The following is a 19,259-nucleotide window of genomic DNA, read 5'->3' on the forward strand; positions in this document are numbered from 1 at the left end:
GAAAAACACGTTGTCGAAACTTTCGCTTTGCTCCTGGTTGCCGTTCTGAGGCCCCAGGGGCAGTGGGCACCTTCCACCGCTGCTCTCTGTGCCTGGGGAAGTGCGGGGTGTGCCCCGCGTGGCCGGCACTCCTTGCAGTGAACGTCCCCACGCGAGGATGCGCGGGCGGGAGCGGGCTCTGCTGTCTGTGCGTTCGCTGCCCTGTGTGCGTGGTCCTCCCTGCACGCCGGAAAACTCGTTGTCGCGGACCAAGCAGCCCCTCGCCGGGACCGAAAGAAACTCGGTCGCTCCCCTGCCCCTGCAGTGGCGGCCTGGAACGGGCTCAGCCCAGCCAGCGCGTGGTCGAGAGTTTCCGTCGCAGCTGCTAATTTGGTGTTTCACAATATATGGCACCTGGGAACTGGTGCCCGAAGCCGGTGCCTTCACCCTGAGGCTGGTACCACCAGTGGCCGGGGTAGTTTGGAGTACTTATCCTGCTTTGGATTTTAGGTCTAGTGGGCAGAGCCTGATTGCTCCAAATACCTCCAGGGTCCCGGGTCACCAAATCCACCTTGGCTGGTCTCCTGGGGTCTCCAGGGCTTGGCAGGATCCTCCATGAGTGGGATTTTGCAATTATCCAGCTCAGTACCCACCCAGGACTGGGATCATGTATGTGAGGATAGTTGGACATTAAAACTGGACTGTGGGGGGGGGGGCTGGGTGGCTCAGTGGTTTAAGCCTCTGCCTTCAGCTCAGGTCATGATGTCAGGGTCCTGGGATCGAGCCCCACATCGGGCTCTCTGCTCGGCGGGGAGCCTGCTTCCCCCTCTCTGCCTGCCTCTCTGCCTACTTGTGATCTCTCTCTGTCTATCAAATAAATGAATAAAAATCTTAAAAAAAAAAAAACTGGACAGGGGGTAAGATGGGGAAGGTTTGTAATTACCCATTTTCGGGCAGCTTGTGATTGACTGCGGATGGAAATATATAAAGACCAAAGGGTGCACTTTGAAAAACAACCACGAGGTCCATAATGCACAGAGACCCTATGGGATTTTCACTTCACCCAGTTTTTTTTTGGAAGCCTTGATAGAAGTGTGAGCCGGACACAATCACTCCTTCATCAGGCAGAAATTAATCATCTACTGGATATTTGCAGGGGATCCAAGATAAATAAGACTGCCCTGACCTTGGGGAGCTTCCTGGTAAATGCCAGGGAGAAGCATAGAAATAGACTTTGATGAATCCACGCTTGAAGGTTGCTTTCCTTGCTGAGTACTGTCAGGTGGATATTTTTAATGTCTGGGTTAGTGTGCTTCCTCTGTGGCCTGGTTTAAAGTTCCTGCCATGAGCCAGACCTTTGGAGCTGGTTCCTACCCCTTCACCTGGCTGGTGTCTAGGGGCCTGGGAGCCCGTGGAGACATCTGTGCATCACCACAGGGAAGGGCCCTCAGAAGAAGGAAGGACGAGGAGCTTGCTGGGAGATGCTGGTGTTCTGCAGAGGCGCCCAGGCAAACCATAGATGGCAAGAGCAGGGTGCTGTTAGCCCTGGGCAGGAGTCGAGCTCCGAGGGACCAAGAGCTGGGCAAGGAGCCCTTGATGGAAGAAAAAGTAAACATGGAGAATCAGGATGTGGGAACAGAAGAGACAGGCCATCAGAGGAATGAGAATGGGCTCTCCGTGGCACTGGCTGCCAGGTTCCCTTAACCCTTATCCGTGGATTGGATCTGGTTGAGAAGCGTTCTTCATAGAGGTGTGGAGATAAGTCACAGGAGAGTCTGGACTGGGCTTTGATTGAGGTGCCCTGCTGTATCCCCAATTCGAGGACCCAGTAAACTCCCCAAACTGAAAATTGTTTTTGTTTTGTTGTTTTTGTTTTTTTAAGTTTGTGGCAGAATTCATTTTGCGGGAAGGCCTGCCCTGGCTGATGGGAGGCTGTTTTCCATCTGTGTTCCTCTCATTGTGAATATTCACACATTTCTCTGCAGTCTGGGAATGTCTTGGTTGACGGCTATTACTCTGGTGATTACAGACTCGAGGGCCTATGCAACCTATCTCCCTTCTAAAATCCAAAAATGTTGAATTCTGAAACCTGTTTGGCCCCAGGGGTTTCCAAGAAGAAATTGTGAACCTATAGTTCTGTTTTGTTTTGTTTTTTTAGTAAATAGTAGCAAAAAGTATTTTAGAGTAGGGCCTGGGAAACAGAAGTAAAACTCAGTCCTTTTATGAGGTTAAAGGTCTGGTTAAAAGGAAGTGCTGAGGGGCAACTGGGAGGCCCAGTCAGTTAAGCATCTGCCTTTAGCTCAGGTCATAATCTTGGGGTCCTGGGATCAAGCCCCATGTCAGGCTCCCTGCTCAGCAGGGAGTCTGCTTTTCCCTCTCCCTCTGCCTGCCGCTCCCCCTGCTTGTGCTCTCTTTGCCAAAGAAATCGATAAAATCTTTTTTAAAAATAGAATTATAAAAAATAAATAAAAGGAAGTGCTGAGTGAACAGTTGGGGGATGCCTTACACAACAGTGAGCTCTGGCCCTGGAGCTCTGTGAGTGTAGAAACCATACATTTCTTTCACTTTTGTAACTTCCTCGTGCTTATGACCGGTTGTGTCACCTCTGGTCTTTTTCGACATAACTGATTGGCACTAAGCCCTCACCAGCCACCGGTCCTGTCCTGAGGACAGCCTGCCTGGGTCGAACTCTCATCATTGTGGGTCCCTGTCCCAACGTCCCCCGGTCTTGGCAAGTAGGCGCATTGCCCAGTGTGGGGGTGCAGTCAGTACAAACGTCATAAAACCTGCCGTGGCTCAGAGATTTGAGCCCTGGAAACCTGCCTTGTTTAGATGGGTCACTTTCCCAAGCAGTTAAGATACAAAAATAGTGAAGTAAGGTCTTTTCTCATAGGATTAAGAGTGTCCCCCTAGGGCAGAGATGAGACTAAATTTCCCTTTTGCTTTAAGAGTTACTTTCTCTTCAGCTGGAGGTAATACAACATAGCAGAAGCCTCCTTCACAAATTAAAAAAAACAAAAAGCAAAAACCACACACACACACACACACACACGAAAACCCTTCAGTCGCAACTGCCACTTACACTGAGCACAGGAAATCAAGTTATTTATAGTTGCTGAGCTGTTTTCAGGTGATGTTGATTGGAGTCTTACCTGATTAGAGGTCCTTATCTAGCTTCTACAGAGTTGTGAGGGCAAATGTTGGTGCAACAAGTTTGCTCCTCAAAAGGCAATGTTCAGGAGGAATTTGTTATCCTTGAAAAATCAGGCTATGTGACTCAGCAGAGGCATTGTTTATGACTAGTTACTCAGGGTTTCCAAGTATCTGTTCATATTTAAAAGCATTAATCTTGGAATCTCAGAGGCCAAAAGGTTCAAATCACTAACCTGTTATCAAGATAAGCCTGTTACTCACCCGCTACAGGTTGGAGACCGGGTAGGGAGCAGAGGATTTTTTTTTTTTTTTATTACCCACTGCTTTTCCTTTGGGCCACCAAAATTTTAGTTTTAGTTTTTGTTTTTTAATAAAGAAGCTCATTTTCATGAAATGGATTTACTGAATTTTCATTATTTAGACTTTCTAGATAAAATTATATTAGCTTCTTTTTCTATGTTTGTGAAACAAAGCATTATCTTGATTCTCTCCGCAATGTAATAATTCCAAATTGCCATGGGTTGATTGAGGCCACGACTGAAATCCCCTTCCCCTGGCCAAATTCCAGAATAAATAAACAACAAAACCAGCAACAACACAAATGTGTATTCTGAGACTCATCCGTTCATTAGGGCGAGGGCTGGAGCTCAAGTGGTTTTCTCTTTAATACGGTAACCTGACAATTTTAAAGTCATGTAAGTGGTTTGCCTTGAGTGGAAAAGCCTAACGACTTTGTAGTAGGAAAGTCATTTATCTTAATTTAATGAGGACTTTTAATTGTAACCAAAATGTTTCATTTGTATGTTTGTGTAATCAGCCTTCTCAAAGCAACCTCATTTCTGATCCTCACATCTTTTTTATTTTGTGGCAAGTGGGTGTGTCATCTTCCAAGGGGGAGAGAAATAGAGTGGCCTTTTGGTATGGGCTGGGACCTCCTCTCCCTGCTCTGAAATTCCCCCCAGGCCTGTTCTCCTGGTGGGTGCCTCAGCTTGCTTGTCTTCTCCCTGTGTCTTTAAACCCCATCTGAGCTAAATTCACAGGGCTGCGTCCCTAGCGGCTACAGAGGGTAGAGGATGATGAGTTAAGCATTAACAACAGGTAGCATCCCCAGACACCTGCAGGGTCAGCCCTGTTAAGTGGTTTCTGTAGACAGCTTTCCTAGCCCTTGCCAGAACCTTGTTTGGTTATCTCCATGTACAGATAAAGGGGAAACTGAGGCTCAGAGCGTCAGAGGACTTTCCCGAGTACACCCAGCTAGCAGGTGGTAGAGCCGGCTCAGACACAGGCCTGCTAATTCAGAGCTGGTGCTGATAACTGTCGCCACTGTATACAGTCCTTCACCGAGGGTCTGGCCAGCGGCTGCTGCTGTGTGGCTGCTGTGAGCTTCTCTTTGCAGCCTCTGGGGTGTCACAACCCCAGCACAGGGTGAAGCGTTTCTGGTTGCTAAGGCAGCCTCTTAGGGCACATGGCCTTGCCCCAAATGCATAATGAGACATCTTCATTTTATTAAACATTTCCTTTTTTTCCTCTTGTAGTTTTTCAACAAAAGAACTTTCTTTAAAAAAATTTTTTTTTTAATTTTTTTGTTTATTGGGGTACATGCTTGACTCAGTTTGGTTAAGCGTCTGCCTTCAGCACAGGTCATAGTCTCAGAGTCCCCAATTGAGCCCCACATCAGGCTCCCTGCTCAGCGGGAGTCTGCTTCTCCCTCTCCCTCTGCCACCAGCCAACACCCCACCACCACCTCAGATTGTGTGCTCTTCTATCTCTCTTCACTCTCTCAAATGAATAAAGTCTTTTTAAAAAGAGATTTTTTATTTATTCATTGAGAGAGAGCGAGTGAGGGCATCAAGCAGGGGAGCAGCAGAGGCAGAGGGAGAAACAGACTCCCCACTGAGCAGGGAGCCCACCAGGGGCTCCATCCCAGGACCCCACCCTGGGAAGAGAGACGCTTAAGCAACTGAGCCATGCAGGCACCCCAGACAAAAGAAATTTCAGTGGTCTTTATTTTTCTAAATAAGGAAAAAAAGAGTAAAACTGAAAGACAGCCACAGAAATTTCTATTTTTCTATTTTCACACCACACCAACTTTGTAAGTGCTACGTATGTCAGCATCCCACAGAAGCCTCCTTCCTGGGTGCTGTGCGGCTCTACCCCACCCCACCCAGACAGACAGGCTCACTGAGAATTGAAATGATCCCTCTGGGGGCGCCCGGGTGGCTCAGTCAGTTAAACGTCTGCCTTCAGCTCTGGTCGGTCGTGGTCCCAGGGTCCTAGGATTGAGTCCCACACCGGGCTCCCTGCTCCGGAGAGCCTCCTTCTCTCCTCTGCCACTGCCACTGCCACACATGCTCTCTCTCACTCTCTCTTTCTCAAACAGATAAATAAAATCTGAAAAGATAGATGGAGGGAGGAAGGAAGGATGGAAGGATGGCCTCTGTTTCTCTCCTGGCTTGTTCTAGGAGTAGCGCTCGAATAGAGGCAATGTAGTAAATAGTCATGTGCTGCCTGATAAAGGAAAGCTCTGGAGTGTCCAGCCCTATTCTGAGAAGGAACGATGTCCGTTTTTTGTGACACCTTAAAAAAATGTGGGGTTTGCAGGGAAGACTGTGAGTAGAGCTGTTTAAGGGGAAAGGAGGGGGGCCCAGATGAATTGACCAGAGAGCATCTGTCACACAAATGGGGCCAAGCCGCACAAATGGAGCCAAGATGCTCTCCCCTGTGGGTCACACATGGTTATTTGTCGCTCTCTCTTGCTTTCCTTTGTCATTCCAGCTCATTGAGGCTATTGAAGGAAATGCGGGCCTTCTCTCAGCTCAGAAAAAAATGTAAAAGATGTAAACAGCAAGAGGAGAAATGTATCCGTGTGGAGGACACTGTGCAACATGTTCATTTGCCCCCATCAGTATAGGAGTAGTTGCTAAATTGAAGATAGTGCTGGGAAGTTTCACTGGGTAAATGTTACTTTGTAAAGTTTAAGGTGAATGATACTAGTCGCTGCTTTCTATAAAGTAACATGAATAATATTTTTTCTGAATAGGGCCAGTTTGTTATTTTGGCATGTGGGGAGTTTTTTAAAAAAAAATTCATTATTCAGAAAAGCAAAGTCAGGAGATTTCTAGTAGCAAAATGGGGAAAGAGAACTGACAGTCTCACAGAAACAGTTCACCTCTGGTGTAGAGATACAACATTTTGGAAGTGAAGGAAACTTCCGGAGATCGCTTAGCCTGGTTCCCCCGTTCCCTGTGATGAGAGCTAGCGTCCAAGAGTGATGCAGTGTCCAAAAGACAGACTGTTAATTATAGAGAACACACTGATGGTCACCAGAGAGGAGTGGCTTTGCGGGATGTGGAGATAAGTGATGAGGATGAAGGAACACATTTACCGTGATGAGAACTGAGTAATGCATGGAGCTATTGAATCACTGTATTGTACACCCGAAACTAACATAACACGGTATGTTAATTACTCTGGAGATAAGATAATGAAATCAGATATAGATAAATAAATATTGCATGATTAACACACCACCAACAACAACAAAGAAGGTGGTGTAGTTTGTCAGAGCTCACGTAAGTAGTGAAGGGTAGACCCAGAACCCGAGTGGGTGTTGAGGCCCCTCCCTGGATGGTCTCCGTCTACAGAGACCTGGAGCACTGTGGCCCAGCCTGCGGAGAGGGGGTGCCCGATGCTCTGGGCTTTAACACCAGGTGCCCTGGTCAGGGCTCCTGGAGGCCCATGGCCTAATCTTGCAAAATAGAGGTCTCTCTCAAGGCTGGCGTTTTATCATAAAATTCCTTAGTAATTTTACATTCTATTCCAGAACTCACTGGAGTTGGCTTTGGTGGCAACTTGGTGTTTTACATAACTAGTTATTTTAGTCTGTTTAAATATATATATATATACACACACACACACACACACACGTGTGTGTGTGTGTGTGTGTGTTTGTGTGTTTGTTTATTTATTTATTTGAGAGAGATAGAGACCAAGAGAACGAGAGTGAGCCGGGAGAAGGGCAGAGGGAAAGAATTCCAAGCAGAATTCACCACCCACCCCAACACAAAGCCCGACATGGGGGCTTGATCCCATAACCCAGAGATTATGACCTGAACTGAAATCAAGAGTCGGACGCTCAGCTGACTGAGCCACCCAGGCGCTCCTATGCTGTAGTCTTTAACTTTCTGTTTTCCAAACCTTCAAGTAAAATGGACAAAGCGTGTCATGTTTAGTCTGTGGCTCACGCAGCGGCTCCCAGCCCTGTGCCCTTGACCTGTGGCCGGACTGTTTGGACCGAGAGGCCAAGCTGTAGAGAGGCTCAGCTCCCCTGTCCCATTCTGCACTTTCAAAGCTGTGGTTCTCAACCCTGTCGGACCCAGGCCCCCTTTTTGTAACAAGTTTTTAACATTCTCATTGCTAACCTGAAATGAAATTCATATGTGGTAGCATCTGCTGGGAAATGTGATGTCAAGTCAATACAGTGTTTCAGCTGTTGCACTGAAAAGAGATAAAACAAAGGTAGATCGCCCTAGGAGAACACGGGTTTCGATAGAGAAAGGCTCTCGCCCCGCACCAGAAGACCAAGGGAGTCGTCTCCGGTGAGCCAACAATGCCCTGAGCCGTAGCTGTGAACACAGACTGATGCAGGCCTGTGGTGCTGAGACCCACATGCCACACAGCTTGGGGCTGTGGGTGCCTTGACATTCCCAAGTGGTCCCTGACTCTTGAGGAAGTTCTGAACACAGCCAAGTCATCTTTCCTCAATGCTGATTGCATTCCTGAAATAGCCAGTGTATCTTACATGGCGCGAATTATATTTTGATTTTATGCGTACGTTGGAATCAGTTTGTAGATCAGAAAATTATGAGGTGGTTTCTTCTCTCCATCTGAGTCGTCAGTGGGAAGGTTCTTCACTGAGCAGGCCTGTCTGAAGGCAGAATGGTTGGCCTGCTGTCTCCTGCCTTCAGTCACCATGATGCCTTCAGTGCCCCCTAGATTCCCAGAATGCCCTCTGAAGTGTTGTTCCTGTCTCCCATCAGCACCTGCAGTCCCAAAGTACCTTCCCCTTGTGGTGACTGTACTCACAGGCGTGGCCATAAAGCCACTGGGGGGACCTACAGTAATCTTGTAGGCCAGGGTTTTAGAAAGAGGAGCGTGAAGTGCACATGGCAGCCGAGGAACAAGGGGTGGTGGGTGCCGGCTACGGAGACAGCATGAGCCACTGTTGGTGAGCTGCTGGCTCACGCGCTCCCCTTCCCGTTAGTGTCCCCCGTTGCACTAGGCTGCTTGGACCAGCAGCCCGTCTTGAGAAGCTGCCGCACACGAGGGGTTGGGGACGTACCTAGAATACAAGCTGGCTGTCTCCACTTCCTGTGGCAAAGGCGACTCTGGGCAGGGACTCTGTGCCAGCCTTGTGGTTACCCTGCACAGCCGTCTAGTCCAGACGAGAGCTAGGCAGTGCGTCTTAAGGGGCTTTCCTGTGGGCCTGTGTCCACGGCCTCCAGCCAATCGGAGGTTTCCAGCCTGCCCCCAGCGGGATTCCTGAGCCTTTGTCAGCCTGGGGCCAGATCTCAAGGGGCAGAAGGTTCTGCTTGTTTCCAAACAAAATTGCTTCTTTGTCACCGCTTCAGGCTTCAGCTGCATGAGACTCCTCCTACCTTCCCGTGAGCGAACCTTTCCCTGAGAGCTTATGAGCTCTGGTTAGACAATGTGTCCTGGGAAAATAGTCTGATTTTTCAGTTCTGCTTGATTCTAAACCTAAAAGCTAAAAGGAATGCGTACAATCAATAGTAAAACTTTCCTCCTAATTCTAGAACACTTTACAGCCGCCAGATCGCTTGTGTTTCTGAACAGCCCGTGTGGCTCATTTCCATGTTACATCTGAGCAAATGGAACAAAGAGGTGCCGGCCCCTAGGGTCCCCGAGGTGTGGCCACGGCTCAGAGGTGGACTCTCTCTGTGGCCCCCAGCAGTGGTCTTAATGTGTGGGGACAGCCTCCTCCCAAACGCCTGTACTCAAATGGCCGCACGCCTGGTCACAGGGCACGGCCCACCATGGTGCGTGTGAACCTACTTTGGGCTCTGTGTCCTGTCGTGACAGGTGGCCGCTGACTTCCAGAGCCCTCCTCCTGGTGCCCTTCCAGCCCCCAGACCTCACTGTAGGAAGTGACAAGAGCGCCTCTCAGTCACGTTTGTCAAGAATCACCCCCAAGTCAGGACTCATACTCCCCTTCTAGCTTCCAGGTAGAGTTCTGGAACCACTGGGGGCAACTGCAGAGTGGCCGAGCAGAATAAAAACATTTTCTGGGATCATAGGATGTGCGGGCTTGGGGTATAGGGCTCCACACCCTGCCGGAATCCCTGGAGAGTGTGGAAGCTGAGGACCCGGACCCAGAGCCAGTGACCCAAGGCCACACCAGGCTCTCCAGGAAGTGACCGTGTCTTCCTCCCACAGCAGCAGATCCTGCTCCTGGAACTCCTGTCCTGCTGGTGTTTATCACCTGCCTGTTCTTTGATGGTCAGCCCATGGAGTCCTCAAGGTAGTTAAATGGGTAGGAGCCACAGGAAGGATATAGACACCTTAGAGCTGCACTGCGGAGACAGGGTTTGTGGGGGAGACACATCCCCCGTCCCCGGCAACCTGTGTGCCCCTGTGGCCAACCCTGGGCTGGGGGCCTCAGGGCCTCCAGAGACCCTGCTGGGAGAGTGAGGGTGCATGAGCTGTTGGAGAGGAGGCTCCGGGGATCAGGCCCTTGCTGCTGTGTGTGTCCACAGTGTCTCCCATGGCATACACGACGCCCCTGCGTCTGAGAGCTGTCCTATCTATCTAGGGTCAGTTGTAACAGGGGCTCTGTGGAGTCAATGGTTCCTCCTTTTAGAATTCTTCTCGGGAGAATCTGGTGGTGATGAGCGGGGGCTTCTCTTCCCAACCATCTCCATCATCAGAGGGCCCCTTGCTTTAAAGCCCAATGTCTCTGAAGCACCATTTGCGGGGTTCGAGGCCAGGGTGGGGGGTCTCTGGGGGAAGGGTGAGGCTGGCCTGTTAGGGGAGAGGACACTGCATTCTGGCCAGGAGCCTGGCTGGATCGGCTCCTCCCCAGACGCTGGAGAGGCCTGCTGGGGTGTGGCTGGGGGAGCAGCGGGGGGCAGCTGTGGGGAAGCTGTGGGGGAGCTGGGGGTGTGGCTGGGGGAGGCGGCAGCCCTGTAGGGGTTTCTAGCAACACCCCTGGCCACCTTAGCAGCCCTGAGCATGGTTTTGGTTTGGGGGCTCTGTCCTTTCTTTCCTTCCTCTCTTTCTCTCTCTCCCTGCCTCCCCCTTTTACCCTCCCTTTAAAAAATTTCCTATTTATTATGAAAAATGTCAAACATACCCAAACACAGATGGGTTAACAGAAGACAGAGTTCCCCACACTTGAGCGAGTGTCAGCACCACCCCGCCCCCGCCAACACACACAGACACACTGGGAGCATGTTGAAGCCCAGCAGGCTGGACTCCATCCCAGAGGCTCTGACTGGGAGGGCCTGGGGGTGGGAGGTGATTCTGCATCTCTAACTCTTCCCAGGTGTGCTGATGCTCTGGGGGGTGGTGCACACTGTGATAGAAGGCCCACCAGCCAGCCCGGCAGCTGTCAGCTTACATCCCTTCAGACCCCTCCTTCCCCCTCCCCCCTACTTATTAGAAGGCAAATCTGATGGCAATCATACTATTTCATCTTAAATATTTTTTAGTATGTATCTCAACAAAGACGTGGGGAGCAGGAGGAGGCTTACGGCCCAGAGCTCTGCCTTTCCTGGAGCCCTTGAAGGCGGATGCTGAGGGCTTGACGCCCGTCTCCTGTCAGCTCTTGTAGGAAGGGAAGGGGGCATTCCAGAACTGGGAGAAAGGGCCAAGCCAGCTTGCCCTACTGCCGTCCCGGGAGGTGCCCTGAGGTCACAGAATAAGCTTGGTCACAGGTCCATCGGGGAGCATCCCAGCAGCAACATGGGAGCTGAACAACGAGGCAGCGGACTGCTTGCTGGGCAGGGTGCGCGGTCTTGTATTCCAAGCTTGCTTTTCTGAATCCCTGTGCCTTTTGACTTTCTGTCTTACATCCCACAAACCCACCCCTTTCCATCCTTCCAGTTTCGATGGACCATCACCCTCTTCCTTGAGTTGGGGAGTTTAGGGGAATTGAAGTGATGGCACTCCCCGACTCTGAGCCCCACACAGGCCCTGGGGGGGTGAGCTGGGGTCAGCAGGCAGGATGTCCCGTCCAGGTTTGGGGAAGCACCCTGTGTGTCACAAGCATCGGGTATGGCACGTGGGGTTTCTTCACAAGGGTTCTCTGGCTGCTGGCACACACAGGCTTGGGACCCTAGGCTCCTGGCACCCTGCCAATGCCCTCTGGCCACCCCGCTTTGCTTCATCCCACCTGTTCAGGTTCACAGGGTTGCTGGCTCAAAGCAACCTCTGCCCACCTCCTAGATTCCCTACTGCCTCCTCAGTCCCTTCCCATTCCCCACATAGCAGCCAGAGCGCTAGTTCTCAAACAGAGGTCAGCCCCTCCATGTCCCTTTGTAAAACCCTCCAGTGGTTTCACATTCCTTCAAGATAAGGTTCCAGAAGATACAGGGGCTGAAGCTAGGGCCCATGTCCCAGGCTCTCTGGCTCCTCCACCTTGTCCCACATTCCAACTCCCCAGCCCTGGCTGTCTCCTCCGGAGACGGGGGACCCACACCGACATCTACAAGTCCTTCCCTGGCCAGGTCTGAAGGTGGTGCAAGGTTGGGTGGGCCTGGGCTGGCCATCACCAGTAGCTGCTGTCCCTCCCCACCAGCTAAGTGCAGAAGTGAAAGTAAGCATTTGGAAACTCTCCTACAAACTGTGACATAGCTGTGACCTCAAGAGTGAGTTTATAGTTCACAAAGGTGGCAGGTGGTGATGGGTTTGTCCTGCACACAGAAGCACTGGCCCAAGGCATGGGGAGAACCCAAGAACCCTTGCCTGGCCTGAGGCAACGGGAGGGCAGTGCTGGCGTCCCAGGAAATGCTGTGGGGAATGAATTCCTGTTTGCTTATCACCGTGGTGGACCAGAGCTATTTTGTATTCTTTTGTTTTCTTCATGACTTGATCATATCATATTTCTTTCTGGTGACTTCACAGGGATCGCTTGGGGGATCTCAGTCTCTTGGGCTCTGGGTTGGGCTCTTTCATGTTCTTGGTAACATCAGTATTTCAGGCTAAATTGTGTCATCAGACTCTCTAGTCTTGCATTCAGGCCTCTCGGGCCAGGACCAGGCTTGTGATGCTGGTCACAGTCGTGTGCTCATGAAGTTGGTCATGCAGAGGTATCTAGACCTGTTTAAATGTCGACACCTGTGTCTGTTGGTGTTTAATTAGTTGGATTCACAGAAGAGAACATGATTTTTACCGCTTCCTATGTGACAGGTGTCTCGCTTCCCGGGTGTGAGTCCCATGCGAACCCTAAGAGAGGAAGGTGTTTCACAAGGCAGCAATCACAACGATTCGAAATCGTACTGCCTGAGAAGTTTAGCCCTTTTCTGAATTCGAACTGAAGGTCAAGTGACTACAGCTGATACAGCTTCATAAGGAACTTACCCTGTGACTTGGTTCATTCCCACCATTCCTTTATCATCCAGGCCTGCGTCCCTCAGATCCGGAGCTCTGGTGGGTTTTAGTCTGTTGGTGCCATGTCCTCATGACCAGGACAGACTTTCTGGATTGGACCTGAGGACTCTAGGAGTGTGTGGGCCAAGACGGGAGCCACTTCCAGGGTGGAGGGAGGCCCACGGGGTAGCTGAGATGTAGTCTGTGTGGTCCGATGGGCTGTTGTTTTGGAAGCCTGCCTGTCTGGTGGGAGGTCACACCAGGGGTCAGGGACTGCGTGTTCACGGAGGTGGTCTCCTCAGGGATCGTTGGTCCAATCCCAAGCAGAGCCACAGGAAAGCAGCCGGGGACGGGATGGGTGTATGCAGTTCAGACTCCCCCCAGGTCAGAGACACTAGCCCTGTGACACCAGACCCCACCTCTTTGTCTTATCTCTTGCTGCCGGCTGGAGAGTCTGACTTCCAGATCCTCTTTTAAAGGGCTCACCTGATTAGGTGAGGCCCACCTAGGATCATCTATCTTTTGATTAAGTCAGCTGACGAGAGACCGTAATTATTTTTGTGTTTCTTTGGCCTTGAGATATCACCCCAGTCTCAGGAGCGGCATCACTCCCACTCACGGTGCTGCCCATGCTCAAGGGGAGAGGATTTTGTGGAGCAAGTACACCAGGGCAGGAATCTTGGGGACCCCTGAGAATCGGACTGCCACCCTCCTCTCTGCCTGTGTCCCTCCCCCCCTCCCCCGCAGCCCTCCCTTCTTCTGTCTCTTTTCCTGTCTCTCACATTCCTGCTCCGCCCCTCCCCTTCACCCTCCTGCATGCCCTCCCTTCTCTCTTCCTAACCCCTTCTCCTGCCTCCAGGCCTGGTCCCAAGCTGGTGGCTCTGGTGGCCTGGGCTGTACCGGCACAGACACAGACCCAGAGCCAGCAGGCAGGGGCCGGGCCTCCCCGCAGCAAGGCAGGCAGGCAGGCAGGCTTCACTCAGAGTGAACCTAGTCCTCTTGCTGGCCCAGCCAAGCTGCCGTAGCATTTCAGCGTGGCCGGGTGTCAGTCACACAAGCCTTCCCCTCCCTTCCCCCCGAGCTCTGCTGGATCTTTTTAGACCCTGAGTGGCCCCCTCCACGGTGTAGCATGGTTTAGAAAATTGAAAATGGTGCCAAGGTATCAATGTACTGAAGCAGTTGTGAAATTTGACCCCACCACCACCCCCGACTCGAGGGACCTGGGCTCGGGTTGATAGAGGAACCACATGAATGAACCAAGTTACAGAAGAAATTCCTTATAAGGCCACACACCAGCTAGTCTCTGACAGATGAGCTAAGGTCAGTTTTCAACCCAGATTCGAGTTCAGACAAGATAAATTTGTGAGTCAGTTACCAGTGTGGCATGGAGGACACGGGCGTCCTCGACACTGGGATCCACCATGCTGATGGGAGCCGGGTCCTTCGAGACAGACTGGATGATGACACCTGGGCCACCTCCTGTTTGCTGGCCCACTGGCCACACCGGAGGAACTCTGGCTGCCTCTCCCAGCCCTGCTTTAACACCTAAAACTATCAACAGAATTGTCAGTGGAAGAAATACAAGTATATTCATTCCCCCAAAGAAACCAAGTGGAAAGAAGGTGGAATTTGCTTGACACCAGAAAACCCGAATCCTGGTGCATGTGCGCCACATCCTCACGGAGCCGTTTGCTGTACCAGCTGAAACAGTGAATGGACAGATCTGTGGAGTGGGAAGCAGTGTGAGTGGCAGGTTCAAGGGCGCAAGTCAGCCCTGGTCTAAAGTTTTAATGGTCTTCAGTACAGTTTGGCTAAATAGCTATCCAAGTTGATAAATAGTTACATGGAAACTGTTTTGTTTTGTTTTCATGTAATGCTTCCAACAGCTAGGACCCACCGACCATCCTGCTCTGGTCTTGTCTTGAGGAAAGACGAGCTTCCTGGCACTGTGGATGTTGGAGAGGGAGCAGAGGGCAGCAGGGTGTCCTGAGAGGTGACTAGACAGGAGTTCTGGAATGTAGTGTCAGAGTCCCAGCCCTGTGCCCTGGGACAGGTCCAACAGCTTCTCTAGGCATCCACTTCTTGCTTTGTAAAAGGGACGGTCCTGCCCAGGTCTGATGCTTTGCTCTACGCAGTAGTCTGTCATAGCTCCAGAGGATGGCACGCACCCAGCCCTGCCTGCCACTTGGAGGCTGTGTGACCTTGGTCAAGTTACATGCCCTCTCTTTGCCATAGTTCTCTCCTCTATAAACTGGGGATGGTAATAATATCTACCTAAGAGGGTTGTTGTAAGGCGTATGTGGCACAATATTTATAAGGTCCTTAGAGCTGTGCCCACTTAGGGGAGCCTGGGGGGCTCAGTCGGTTGAGCATCTGCCTTCAGCTAGGGTCATGCTCTCAGGGTCATGGGATTGTCACATGTCGGGCTCCCTGATCAGTTGGGAATTGGCTTCTCCTTCTCCCTCTGCCCCTTTCTCCTGCTCGTTCTCTCTCTCTTTCAAATAAGTAAAGTCTTTTATAAACAACAACAGCAACCGTGCCTACTTGGCATTTAGTAAAGGGCTCTGTAAACGGTAGTGATCCTTATTGTCTGTACGACTGCTACCGTCATTCCTGCTGACCTTTAACTCGTATGAGTCTGTGATGTGTTACGGTGTATTTATTAAACGCCAAACAAAGTCTCTTACTAACGGCCTCATCATTCACACGAAAGGAGCCACTGATCCGTCTGCTAATAAAATCCCCTGTGTGTTTCAGGCGGAGGCAAGGCTGGCGGCGAAGCGTGCGGCCCGTGCCGAGGCTCGGGAGATCCGAATGAAGGAGCTGGAGCGGCAGCAGAAAGAGGTAAGGCTCGTGGTTCTGTGCGGGTTCCTTTCACAGGTGTTTTCATTTTGGGTAGAGCGTGCAGGTGCAGAGACACCTGTTTCTATTTACGCACCTGTCTGCTTGACAGAGCTCATGATCGGAATGCGCCGTGCCTGTGACTGTTGTTCAAGGTCAGGCCAGGGAGTGCGCATAGCACGGATGCCAGGCGTGCCTGTCCCAGACCTCGACCTGCTGGGTCCTGAGACAGCCTCCCGCGCAGCCACTCGCCTGCCTACATCCAACCTAGCCTTCTGGCCGAAAGGAGCCAAGAGCTGCTGGTTCTGAACCTCAAGGTCAATCCGTCCAGCCAGAATCTCAAGCCTCTGAGTTAAAATGTGAAAGAACAGAATATTATTTTTTTAAACTAACCAAACTATTTTGTTTAAAAATATTTCCCCTTGCGGCTTTTACCTGTTTTAGTAAGTTTCGTGATGCCTGAAGCCCATCTGTGGCACAGAAAACAGAATATACACCGTGGGTGGGACAGCTGGGAAGAAACTGCGCCCCACCCCCCGCGCACCAAGGGAAGGTGGACAGGAATGGGCTTACATACCTGTTAATGTAGTCTGCTACTTATTTTCGTAATCTTGAGCTACAGCCTAGGTCGTGTGGACAGCGCGAGGACTCTTGACCTTGTGGTTAGAGCAGTGAACTTTTCTGTGACCTTGAAGTCCACGTGGTGAAGGAAGCAGACCCGTGTTCTCTGTGGGCTGCACCCTGTGGGAGCATCCACACCAGGCCCCACTGCAGGGCTTCTCTTGGTCAGAACATTTGAATTTGCCAAGCCAGAGGGAGGCAGCCAGCTGCTTTTCCCAGGGCTGATTTTGCATAGCCAGAATTTTAAAGCTGAGCCAGTGTTTATAAAGCACCTGAGATTTCCAATAAAAACCTGCGTTTCCAGTTTCTCTTCAAATCCTTGTGGATTCCACTGCTCACCCTCACATTCCCTGAGGTGGGGGGAGGGGGAGCCCCCCCCGCCCCCCCCCGCACCTGCCTGAGGTGCTCCTTGTTGCCTTGTTGCCATTCCCTGCATGTGGAGGGTAGCATGCCCCCGGGTGAACGGGTTCAGGCAGAACCAGATTTGAATTTGGGGAAGAAATCTCCATGGGGTTTGAAGAATGGATTGCAGATTGCTAGAAGCTCTGGGCCAGAATGTTACTTAGGAGAGTTAAAACACAGGCCTGGTGGCTGGAGGCTGAGGGGCCCCCAGTGATGGGGACACTCGGGGACGTGGTTCCCGAGAGAAGGGCCCCACCACCCTCCAGCGGGGCCTGGAAAGCAGCCTGAGCCGAAGGGCAAGTGGTGGCTCTTCTACAATGCCTTAGATGTTTCTTGTCCTGTGTTTACAATGCGGGAAAAGCCTAAAATATTTGAAGGTAATTTATCACATCCTCCCCCCTCGTTAGAAATACAAATACAGAGACGCCTGGGTGGCTCAGTTGGTTAAGCAGCTGCCTTCGGCTCAGGTCATGATCCCAGCGTCCTGGGATCGAGTCCCACATCGGGCTCCTTGCTCAGCAGGGAGCCTGCTTCTCCCTCTGCCTCTGCCTGCCATTCTGTCTGCCTGTGCTCGCTCTCTCCCCCTCTCTCTCTCTGATAAATAAATAAAAAATCTTAAAAAAAAATTATAAAAATAAATAAATAAATTAATTAATTAATTTAAAAAAAAAAAAGAAATACAAATACAGTTGCAATTAAGTTCTAGTTTTGAAGCTGTTCTGCCCGTAGAATTAACTTCTACTTGGATTTCTTGTACTTTTTCTCTTAATTTATGCAAAGCATGGGTTTGGCACTTTCCCAGTGCTTTCCCCTGAGAATCACGGTTGTCATTTTAAAACCGGAAATGGCACTCTGGAATTTTTTGCGTGGGTGATTTGGACTCACGTGTCGCACCGATGTCTACTGGGATGCGTCCCCTTCTGTCATCTCAGTGAAGGGTGAGGTTCAGCCCACTAGGGCTGGGGGCCATCAGCTCCAGGGGATGCGTCTCACCAGGAGCGATGGTCAAAGATCCTTCAGAGATGCATTTTCAGGACATCTCTGGAGAGAAGGATCTGAACAGGAGGTCAAGAGAAAGTCTAGGTCCAGTTGCTCATAGACTTTGTCCCACACCTGTCTGAGACCCTGTCACTGTGCTGTGGGAGCCACCCTGACAGCAGACGGCTTCTGCCAACTCAGACGCTGGTATTAATAGTAATCAGAGGCCACCCAATGGAAAAGTTCTTTTAGCCTGAACTGGTTTTTAAAAATAGATATTTTTCCTTTTTTCAGATTTTTTTTCCAACCTGCCTGGTGTCTGGTTCCCGTTAGAATATTTTCGTTCATCCAGCAGACACCTGCACGCCCACTGTCTGAGGACCCTGCAGCTCCCCGCCCCGCTTTGGAAGGGAACATGGCAGTGGGGGGCGGGCAGGTGTCCCGAGGCTGGGTCTCCAGCTCTGCCTCCCAGGCTGTACCACTGGTCTGGGGCCAACGGCCACTGCCCTCTTGGGGCTCATTCACTTTTAATCTATTCCCTGGTTCTCCAACAGGCCCCTGGTCCCTGCTCTGTTAAAGTTGTAAAAGCCTTATAGGGGATCTTCCTGACATATGTTTCCACTCTGCCAGCTTTTCCATGGTGGACCAAATCCCAGCAGCACTGGTGTGTCTGGCGGCCTGTCGCTGCGTCTGAGCCCACAGCTGGAGCCCACAGGGCTGACCCCAGGGAGAGAGAGAGAGGGGACAGTGACATCTGGGGGCCCTGCCTTGGGCACTCAGGATGGTGTCAGTAATCTTAACTTTATCATCAGCCTCGGGTGTAAGGGAAACTGACACGCACTGAGAGTACGATGTCAAATTTCCACAAAACCAAGAGGAGAATGAGTTATGCATTGTGTCCATACACATCTGTTTTCCAGATGCTGTGTTTAGCTTAACTGTGGCCTTAGTGATGGGTGGAGTTCATTTAAATACAGGCACAATAACGTGTGGCTGAGCTTCACAAAGTGCTTTAGCAAAAGTGCTTGATGTAGAAAAATCTTGCTTGATCTAGAAAAAAGTGAAGAATTGAGCCACAAAAATGACTGTTTGAGTGGCCTCCTTTAGAAGCAAAGCCCCCCTGCTTCCGAGGTTCCTGTGGCTCCTCACAGTGGCCTCACGAGGCCAGGAAGCCCCCACCAGACCCACGGGGCCGGGGAGCCCCCAGTCCCTGCCACAGGGCGTTGGAACCTGGGCCTGTGTGCCGGCAGAGCCCCGCCTCTGGGCAGTATGGCCATTCCTGGCATTTGGTGCCAGTTGAGGAGCTCGGCTTTGCAGAGAAAAGCTGATTAAAACCAGGAATCTGGTCAGAAACACCACAGTTGGCCTCAGTGGGACACGTGTTAGAACTGGGACACGCTCTGTTTTAACAGCATGTTTCACATTTGTTGTCAAGACTTGGAAGCGGTTCCTGGAAATCAGATGTTGTATCTTGAGTCGAATTCCAAGGAACGTCTTGCACGAAAGCAGGTGGTCACTGGGGTCTCGTTGATCTTCTGCTACACGACAGAGGTGCTTGTGGATGCAGGCGTGGGTTTCCATGATGTGTGGGGCTGAGTTCCGAGGGGCCAGCAGGAAAGCTTGGCTTTGCATGTGAGAAAGTACCTCCGAGTGAGCACCAGCTTCTTGGTTTCTCTTCC

At 51.0% G+C, this 19,259-nt stretch overlaps 1 protein-coding gene across 31 annotated transcripts in view; it reads left to right on the forward strand.

Annotated features, from left to right (window-relative positions):
- Positions 1 to 19,259, forward strand: part of LRRFIP1 (LRR binding FLII interacting protein 1) — a 136,543-nt gene that overhangs the window by 57,848 nt on the left and 59,436 nt on the right. For all 31 annotated transcript variants that reach the window (XM_032355304.1, XM_032355306.1, XM_032355305.1 and 28 more), the window contains exon 2: positions 15,496 to 15,582. In XM_032355304.1, coding sequence (XP_032211195.1) covers positions 15,496 to 15,582 — 87 coding nt within the window. The remainder of the gene's footprint in view (positions 1 to 15,495; positions 15,583 to 19,259) is intronic.

Source organism: Mustela erminea, chromosome 8 (assembly GCF_009829155.1).
Source record: "Mustela erminea isolate mMusErm1 chromosome 8, mMusErm1.Pri, whole genome shotgun sequence".
NCBI lineage: Eukaryota > Metazoa > Chordata > Mammalia > Carnivora > Mustelidae > Mustela > Mustela erminea.